The sequence below is a fragment of the Rutidosis leptorrhynchoides genome, chromosome 6, assembly GCF_046630445.1.
Source record: "Rutidosis leptorrhynchoides isolate AG116_Rl617_1_P2 chromosome 6, CSIRO_AGI_Rlap_v1, whole genome shotgun sequence".
Classification (NCBI taxonomy): domain Eukaryota; kingdom Viridiplantae; phylum Streptophyta; class Magnoliopsida; order Asterales; family Asteraceae; genus Rutidosis; species Rutidosis leptorrhynchoides.
This window is the reverse complement of record NC_092338.1, coordinates 63,658,698-63,669,041: the sequence shown is the minus strand read 5'-3', so window position 1 is coordinate 63,669,041 and position 10,344 is coordinate 63,658,698. Positions and strand designations below refer to the sequence as shown.

At 35.3% G+C, this 10,344-nt stretch overlaps 1 protein-coding gene across 1 annotated transcript; it reads right to left on the bottom strand.

Annotated features, from left to right (window-relative positions):
• Nucleotides 1-3,961: 3,961 nt before the first annotated feature.
• On the bottom strand, nt 3,962-8,295 carry LOC139853702 (uncharacterized). Its single transcript, XM_071843069.1, has 5 exons — nt 8,165-8,295; nt 7,465-8,047; nt 6,872-7,278; nt 4,368-4,463; nt 3,962-4,172 (listed from the first exon to the last, which is right to left on the bottom strand). Exons 1-5 carry the CDS (start codon nt 8,293-8,295, stop codon nt 3,962-3,964), a joined length of 1,428 nt encoding a protein of 475 aa, XP_071699170.1.
• Nucleotides 8,296-10,344: the final 2,049 nt, after the last annotated feature.

The window sequence follows — 10,344 nt, the reverse complement described above, 5'->3', positions numbered from 1 at the left end:
CCATGTCTAGTGCTCGAGTATATATGTTTATGCATGCTTGTATGCTAATTTTCGTCGTTAGATAGTTTTTGATGAATCACTAATTTAATACATATACTACTGATATAAGGTATATGATATGCATGTTTTTGGAAAGCTGGCGAAAAATCAGTAACTTTTCATTTAGAAATCGCGTAATTTCGATGAACGAATTAAAAGATATGGTCAACTGAATTATGATTGACGTTAATGGAAATTGCTTTTGAATCTGCAATTGATATTTAAACAACTTGCTTATAAGATTGATAAATTGGATTTTCAAATATTACTAATTGAGTAAATGAATTTCTATATAAGGCACGTTTTGTTTTATTGATCAATTGTCAAAGTTGACTGTCTTATCATGTTTTAAAGCTTTATAAACACTATAATCTGATTCTACAAGTATTGGAAAACTATGTGAAATAATAAAATATTTTCGATTGCCATGATAATTCAAATATAATATAGCTCATGAAATAAATAATATTTTGAGTTTGATAAACTATAAAGTCGTTCAATTATCAAGACTTATACTATGTTAATAAACATGTATAGATTTAAAGATCATATTGGGTCAGGTTGACTTTTGAGATGACTTTTGTTAACTTTTGCATGTCGATCTCGAGCATTAGGATTTGTGATACACTATGACCTGACCTAGCTTGTTAAACATCTATTGACCAACATATGTTCTCTAGGTTGAGATCTACGGTTACTTTGCATTACGAGTTTCGGTCACATTTCGGTGAATAACTTTATCTGCTAAGGTGAGTTTCATTTGCTCCCTTTTTAATTGCTTTTGCAATCTATATTTTTGGGCTGAGAATACATGCACTTTATTTTAAATGTAATGGACACAAGTACATACTAAATTCTACACTGAGTTTGAATCGAAAATCCCTTAGCTTTGGTAACTAGTAACTGCCGGTTATAAGAACTGGTGGGCGCGAGTAGTTATATATGGATCCATAGGGCTTGACATCCCCGTCTGTTCCAGGTATAGAAACCCTAGCCTGAACTATAAAACAGACGTATGCTATTTGAGTTTAGTACACGTTGGATTGCGTGTATTGTACATGTTGGTTGCATGTATGTTAAAACAGGGGTACTTATTATAACGTTAAAGCTTAGTTACCAGGGTGCTCAATCTTGTAGAATATTTTGATAAACGTTTCTGGATGAAACAACTGAAATCTTGTGATCCACCTTTATATATGGATTATACGCAACATTAAAACTATGAACTCACCAACCTTTGTGTAGACACTTGAAAGCATGTTTATTCTCAGTTTCCTAGAAGTCTTCCGCTGTTTGCTTATATGTGATACAAGCTATGTGCATGGAGTCATACATGCTTTATTCGGGAAAACGTTGCATTCACAAAATCATCACCATGTATCTTATTTTGACTGCATTATCAACGGATGTAGTGTTGTAAACTATTAACTACGGTGATTGTCTATATGTAGAAATCATCAAACGTCAAAAACCTTGGAATTTGATATTCATTTATGGTGTGCCTTTTCAAAAGAATGCAATGTTTACAAAACGTATCATGTAGAGGTCAGTACCTCACTGTGAAATCGATGAATGATGTATTCGTCCAAAGGGATTTGGAAGGATCATCACATGATGCGCCGCATCACCTTGCTTTGCTGTGACAGATTGGTTTCCAGCTCTCGATGCGCAGCATCGTTTGGAGGATGCGCCGCATCCCTCCTCTTTGATGCGCCATATCCTTCGAAAACGCCGCATCTAAAACCTTCGGCATAAAACACTCCATGAATGCGCCGCATCTGTCAAGTGATGCGCCGCATCGTTGCTCAGATCCATATTTCTTGTTTGTTTAACGTCCTCCATACTCCAACAGTATTTACTTGGGTAAAAGAGTTAAATTAACAGTTAGAGATGAAAATTCTAAGTGGGAAGTTACATTAACAGTTGGAGATGAAAATCAATGTACAAATACATGAGATAAATAGAGACAAAAAACCAAAGAGGCAGACCTACATTCAATGTCAAGTTTTTTTTTTTTTTTGTGATGTCCATTAATTGGTAGGTGGTATAGGTCAAGTAGAGTACTACACTTGCGTTTTCACAAAGAATAGGTGATGGTATTTCCACTTTCTTTGATAAATCCACTAAAATAGTGTATTCTTTAGTTGTAATGTACCAACTATTAATGCATAGACATGAGTTGATATATTAAAAATTGAAGTGCATTAGAGTGGAAATATCATCGTCAAAGCATGCATACCACCCCCCCCCCCCCCCCCCTCCCCACCCCCAACCCCCAGTGGCGGAAGCAGGAAATTTTTTCACCGGGGGCAAAAATATTTTTTAAAGCGTAGCAATTTTTTGGGCTAAATATGGAGATTTTAGAGCAAAATTTGGACGTTTTTGAGCAAAATTTGAAGGTTTTTTGGCAAAATTTAGAGATTTTAACGCAAAATATGGAGCCTTTTGGGGCAAATTATGGAGAGTTATGGGCAAAATAAAAAATCCACCGGGGGCAAAATCGAAAAATCCAAAATTTTTACACTAAAAATTGCAAATCCACTGGGGGCGACTGCCCCCCCTCTGCCCCTTAATATTACCGCCCCTGCCAACCCCCAACGCGTTGCAACTGAGTGTATGTGAGATCGTATATCTGATTCCTTTTTGTCACCATGGGTGATCTACTTTGTAAAATGTTGGCTAGAAAGGCTAGACCAATGATCTACTTTGTAAATTGTTGTTGTTGTTGTTGTCGTCTTTGTTCCCACGGAGCAAGTTTGTAACATCAAAATAACATCAGCAGCTTACAAAGCGAGAAAGATTACCCGTCTTGTTGGAACTTGACAAGAGGGGGATTGATCTTCACTCGGTTCGTTGTCCACTATGTGATGATCACTTAGAAACGGTCAAACATTCCTTACTCGATTGCAAGCATGCTAGTGGCATTTGGGAGAAAGTTAGATCATGGTGGGGGTTTGATTCGAGTATTCCTTCCTTTGGTAATCTCCTTTGTGGTCTTTGTCCGGTCCGTTGTTCCGATTTAGGCAAGACAATTTGGCAAGCGGTGGAATGGACTTGTTGCTATCTTATATGGAAGAATAGGAATAATAAAGTTTTCAATAACTCAAGTTGGACATCGCCGGTTGCTTTGAACGAGATTCAAGTGCTAAGCTTCGAGTGGATCGCGAAGAGGTGTAAAGAAAAGAAGATTGATTGGCATGTTTGGTTACACAATCCAATTTCCTTGTTAATGTAATCTTGTGTTTAATTCCTTAGAGCATAGCATAAGATTCTATCTCGGTATCGATATGCTTTTGTAAGAACATCTTGTAATTATTTTGAGTTTCGAGTAATAATATATATTTGCCTTTCAAAAAAAAAACATCAGCAGCTTACTACCAAAAATGTTCAAACCTTAACCAGAACTTCAACAAAGTCTTGATTGGAGTTAAACTTTAGTAACAGTGAATCGTCAAACGTATGCTAAGATGAACATTGAACGAGCATCTCAATGGTTTTAAGGCATGGAAAAAGATGAGCATGGAACATGTGTTGAAACTCGCAAGGCAAAATGTTTATAGCCGAAAGGGTACATGTTTGTCCATGGATGGAAGAAATTATCACTCAATTGCAAACATGAGATGCAAATTCCAATAACATTCACACAAAAAACAATCTTACAATCTCCCAAAATTTCCATTTTTACTGCATAAAGTATATTCACATTATAAAGCATGTATAGCAAACCCTGAATCGATAAAAATTAGAAAATTAACATTCACTGAATGTTGAAATCAACTCAGGATTAACTAACGCATTCTAACTTGCAAATTCTAATTCTTTCCAAGGAATTCAAGAAATAACACAGCTTAATATTATACATATGTTACAGCCTTTTGCTCACTACATGAAATGAAACCAGTAATGACATGTCAGTTTACTGCTACGAACTCCAGATATAGACCTGGCCTCCACTTGTAGCCCCTGCAAGCACCCCGGGCTTCAAGGGATGAGCATCGAAACGATATGGGATTGCAGACAAGTGTGGACTCTCAAGAGTAGTTACAATTTTCTTCTCCTCGGTGGAAATGACATCAACTCCCCTTTTCACGTTTCCCACAAATATATAAGAATCATCCCACCCCCATACACCTCTGGTTTCCAAACAAAAAACAGACCACAATTATTAGAGTATTTACGAAAATAAATAACTCAAATGCTACCACGAAACCTAAAAGAAAGAGATAGATAAACGCTTTATACTTTCAGAAATGCCCAAAAGGCCAAAACTTATAGAACTTATATAATATACACAGAACTTGGTTGAGTGATAATATGAAGAAGCTTACTTGAAAGTAACAAGCCCTGGTGTAATATTTTTATGGTTTATCATGAATTCATCGTCATAATTTGCACCGCTTAGCACTCCAATCTTATCGTCGATACTATATAGAGACATTTCAAGGTTGAAACACTTCAGGTAACTCATCAACATAATAATACGCACGGCATAGGAGAAGCTTTTTAGAGCAGTATTAACTTAATTATCATCATATATATATATATATATATATATATATATATATATATATATATATATATATATATATATATATATATATATATATATATATATATATATTCAGGGAGAGGATCCAGTGAAAACTCAAAGTTGGAGAGAACCCTGAGAACCGAAATTCGAGCAAAAATGGGACACGGGCGAGCAAAAAACACACGAAGTCGAACAAAAATTGCACTTGGTCGAATTCATATCAGGTTCTACATGTTTATGTTCGAATTCGTCAAAAATTGTTCGAATTTCACCAATTTTGTTCGAATTAACAAAAATGTAGAACGAATAATTGTTCGAAGTTCGAATTTCACCAAATCCGTTCGAATTAACAAAATTTTAGAACAAAAAATTGTTCGAACATGTCAAAAATTGTTCGAATAAGCCATTTTTTGTTCGAATTCAAAATGTAGAACCACATTTGTAGAACCAAGCCATTTTTTGCACTTAACAAAAAAGTGTTCGACCAAACCCATATTTGTTAGCCCGCCAACTTTTTTGCTCGAATTTCTGGTTCTCAGGGTTGTCACCATCAAAATGGTTCTTATTTGATCCCTGTACTATATATATATATATATATATATATATATATATATATATATATACATACATATATATATATATATATATATATAGGGGCAGGATCAATGGGGAAGTAACCAATCGAGGGGAAGCGGAGGGAAGCAAAATTTTTTTTTTTTCCGTTTTTTGAAAAAACTTTGTTCACGAACATTATAGATTGGATGAAAATAAGAACATTTAGAAAAGATACTTCGTGATGAATGTTATTATTTTGGCGGGAAAACGATCGACAAAAATAACATTCAAGATAATATTGTTCGTGAAGAATGTTAACGTTTTTTTTTCATGTTTTGTGAAGTAAAATTTAGCCCGATTTAGAGTTTAGGGTTTAAGGTTTAGGGTTTAGGGTTTAGGGTTTGGTGTTTTGGGTTTATTCCATAAACCCAAAACACCAAATCATAAACCCTAAACCCTAAACCGTTCGTTTAGGGTTTAGGGTTTTGGGTTTAGGGTTTGGTGTTTTGGGTTTATTCCATAAACCCAAAACACCAAATCCTAAACCCTAAACCCTAAACCGTTCGTGTTAAAAACTCAATCTAAATCCTAAATCTAAACCCTAAATCTAAACCCTAAACCCTAAATTTCTAAACCCTAATATCTAAACCCTATAAACCCTAATATCTAAACCCTAATGTCTAAAACCTCAACATACGCTCGAAAAACAAGATAATTGTTATATTTTACTTTTCGAGCGTTTTCCCGCCAAAATAATAACATTCATCACGAAGTGTCTTTTCTAAATGTTCTTATTTTCATCCAATCTATAATATTCGTGAACAAAGTTTTTTCAAAAAACGAAAAAAAAAAAAAAATTTGCTTCCCCCCGCTTCCCACCGATTGGTTACTTCCCTCTTGATCCTGCCCCTATATATATATATATATATATATATATATATATATATATATATATATATATATATATATATATATAGGGGCAGGATCAATGGGGAAGTAACCAATCGGGGGGAAGCAAAAAAATTTTGTTTTCGTTTTTTTTGAAATTTTTTTTTCCCGGCATCAAGATCACATGAAAATATGAATATTTAGAAGAGACACTTCGTGATGAATGTTATTATTTAGGCGGGAAAACGATCGACAAAAATAACATTCAAGATAATATTGTTCGTGAAGAATATGAACGTTTTTTTTTTCATGTTTTGTGAAGTAAAATTTAGCCCGATTTAGAGTTTAGGGTTTAGGGTTTGGTGTTTTGGGTTTATTCCATAAACCCAAAACACCAAACCCTAAACCCTAAACCCTAAACTCTAAACCGTTCGTGTTAAAAACTCAATCTAAATCCTAAATCTAAACCCTAAATCTAAACCCTAAACCCTAAATTTCTAAACCCTAATATCTAAACCCTATAAACCCTAATATCTAAACCCTAATATCTAAACCCTAATAGCTAAAACCCTAAAATACGCTCGAAAAACACGATAGTTGTTATATATTACTTCTTCGAGCGTTTTCCCGCCAAAATAAAAACATTTAACACAAAGTGTCTCTACTAAATGTTCATATTTTCATCTCATCTATAATGTTCGTGAACAAAGTTTTTTCAAAAAACGAAGAAAAAAAAAAAAATTTGCTTCCCCCCGCTTCCCCCGATTGGTTACTTCCCTCTTGATCCTACCACTATATATATATATATATATATATATATATATATATATATATACTTCAAAAAAGAATGTATTGTACCTTGTTGTAGCAAGAAGGCTTCCTGAAGGCGAGAAGTAGGCTGAATATACAGCCCTCTTTCGAGTAATCATCTTAAGAGGTTCAGGCTTACACTTACCAAGTTTTCTCAAATCCCAAATGCAGGCAGTTTGATCCGATGAACTTGTAACCATCAAATTAAGATTTTTTGAATTAAAATCAATCGTATTGATCCTCTCTTGATGTAAGTCTCCTGAAAATGATAACTTCCTGGACCTCTCATCACAAACACGAACTACTCCACGACCCTCGCCAAGGTATAAGGAGTTCACATCATCACATCTTTGAGACATTGAAATAATTGCATGCTCAGTAGTATATGCTAGACCAAATGTCTCCTTTTCAATATCTAATGACCGAACTTGACCACCATAGCAGCTTGTAATTATCTGCAACATGTTACATTTACACGACTATTTGTTAAAACATTAATAAAATATTCCCTTTAATCCAAAAGGTCAGCCTTTTAAGGGTTTTAGTAACACATAACAATGTTCTAGTCACAAATATAATTATCAACTATTAAGATTACTTGAAGGAAAAGATTTTTATCTAACAAGTCATACATAAAGTACCTTATTCAAGGAAAACGGTTGAATCACGATTGATGAAACAGACGCAGGGTGAGGATGATACGTGTAAATCCCATCACCATCTTCGTTATCTGAATCCACATTCCAAAAACCAACATCTCCACAATTGTTGCCTACTACAAGCATTCTCATATCTTCTGACGGAAAGAACTTAACACTCAATATGCTGCCTGGAACAACACGAGCAATGTTCTCTGGTGCCAACTTCATCGAATCTAACTCAATTGAAGCCCTAACCCTAGACTTCTTCACACAATCACCATCATCATCTTCTTCTTTGAATTGTGATTTCTTACAAACACTCAAAATCTTATTGACTAGTGATTCACTGGAAACGGAACAAGTACTCGCATCGCTCATAGTAATCGGTACCAATTCACGAGGGGACTTATTAGGGATAATTTTCGAATTTAGGGTTGTTAATTTCCTAATGTTTAATTTAAAATCAAGTAACCCTGCTGAATCCGGGGATTTTCCTTGACGTCTAAGAGATCTTCGAATAACGATCGTGGTTTCAGTTTTCACTTTTTTATTTGGACTAATTATATATGCTTTAGCCTCTACCCTGTTCAATCACCATTAACATAATCAACATAAAAACTTAAAAACGCACATTTACTCACATAACTATTACATACACATACGAATAAATCATTGTAAATGTGAAATGAAAGAGCTAAACCTGTGGCGCTTGGAGGAGGCAGCTAAATCAGAAAGTTTCGATTTAATGTTGAGTGAAGCGAATAATTCTTCGTTGCGTTTAATGTTTTCCATGCGTTTGCGTTCGTAATCGGTGAGAGTTTTAGTCGCCATTAATTATGTAGTTGTAGAGAAAAAGTAGAGCGACAGCAAAATGGGTATTTTGATATACAGTAGCAGAAGAAATGGTGAAGAGCGGCGGGAATGGTGAAAAATGCTGGAAAAGTTATTCGGGTCATAACGAACGGGTCAAGTACTCAAGTTATGATTCGGTTGGCACTTGGCAGTTTTGTTTAGTTTTACACTTTTACCCCCTAAAAAAAAAAAAACAAATTTGTATGAGGTCCTGGGGCTAGTGGTATGTGGAAAATGTTACTGAGTTCAAAAGAATATTTTTTCGTAAAGAATCTCCGTAGTCATGTTAATGACTGTCAATTTTTCCGTTACATCCAAATTACATGCCAGGTATGTGAGGGTAAACCAGCCAATTTTCTTTTTCTCATCTCATCTTCATCTCTTTCCTTCCCGATCCTTCAAAACTCTATGAACATTTTTCATCTTCAGTTTCTTTGTTGCTTGAATCTTAGACCATTCCCAACGGTATACGCCCTCAAGCTTCCTCAACTCCGCCCTCAAAGACTCCATTGGCATTCACTCCGCCCTCAAACTTACTCAAGCTTCCTCATTCACTCCGCCCTCACTCATTTCTTTCCCAGGAAATTTTCAGGACGTGATTTTTTTCTCTCTCATATTTTTGTGCTTTATTTACTTGTACCAATACCATTAACAACTTGTACATTAATTAATTAATTAATTTTGTGGGTATGTGATGGGGAGGAAGTATGTAGTGGTGTATGATTGGGAGGAATTGAAAAATAAATGGAGAGAGAAAGCTGATGTGGCGCTGATGTGGCGGTGTGTCCTGGGAGGAAGTGCGTCATGGTTGGGAGTGGTCTTATAAACAATCAAATTCCATTCCATAAAAATAATAACAAAATCTATAAAACTATAAATTTTGCAATTAACAGCTCAGATTTTCACCATCTAAAATTCAATAATCACAAATTCAAGAAACAAAAACAAAAATATTAACAAACCCTAAAAGCAAATAAATGACTTGCTTTTTTGAAACAAAAACTAGTGAATAAACACCAACTGTGTTGGAGATATGGAGAACTTTAAACAATTAGAGGGAATATTCCAGGAAACTCACAAGAAGCTTCCACGAAGTTGTTAGGAAACTCACATGTAGCTTCTATGAAGTTGTTAGGAAACTCACATGTAGCTTTCACGAAGTTGTGAGGAAATTCACATGTAGCTTCCACGAAGCAGTCAGGAAACTCACATGTAGCCTCCATGAAGCTGTCAGGAAACTCACATGAACCTTCAAGAAATTGTTTTTTAGCTTACTCCTTAAACCATTCTATAAATAGACCCTCTTGTAACTCATTGTAAACACACCACAAATATTCAGTAAATACATTCTCTAGTTGGTCCGTGGACTAAAGCAATCACAACGATTGCATATAACCACGTTATCTCTTGTGTCGATTTACATTTCTTGCATTTATAATCTTTCGTTCATTAAGTGGGTTAGTAATCTTGTAGAATTACTATCGGTGAGTGATCTTGTTGAATCACTTGCTTTGTTTTGGGTCTTAATATCCTTACAACTGGTATCAGAGCACAAGGTTTCGTTAAAGGAACGATGGCGGTAGATGGAGTTTAGAATCGACCGATTTGATGGGAGAGACTTTGGCTTTTGAAAGATGCAAATTGAAGATTACTTGTATCAAAAGAAGCTACATCAACCTCTGTTAGAGACCAAGCCCGAAAGCATGAGCGCTGCCGATTGGACGCTTTTGGATCGTCAAGCTTTGGGTGCGATTCGTCTTTCACTTGCTAAGAACGTTGCATACAACGTTGTGAATGAGAAGACGACGTTTGCTTGCTTGAAAGCACTCTCTAACATGTATGAGAAACCTACCGCTTCTAATAAGGTTTTTCTCATGCGATAATTGTTCAATACGAAGATGAAGAAAGGTACGAGTGCAACGGATCATATCAATGAGTTCAACAACATCATATCGAGGTTAGCATCGGTAGATATTGTGTTTGATGATGAGTTAAAGGCACTAATCTTGCTTTCATCATTACCGGAAA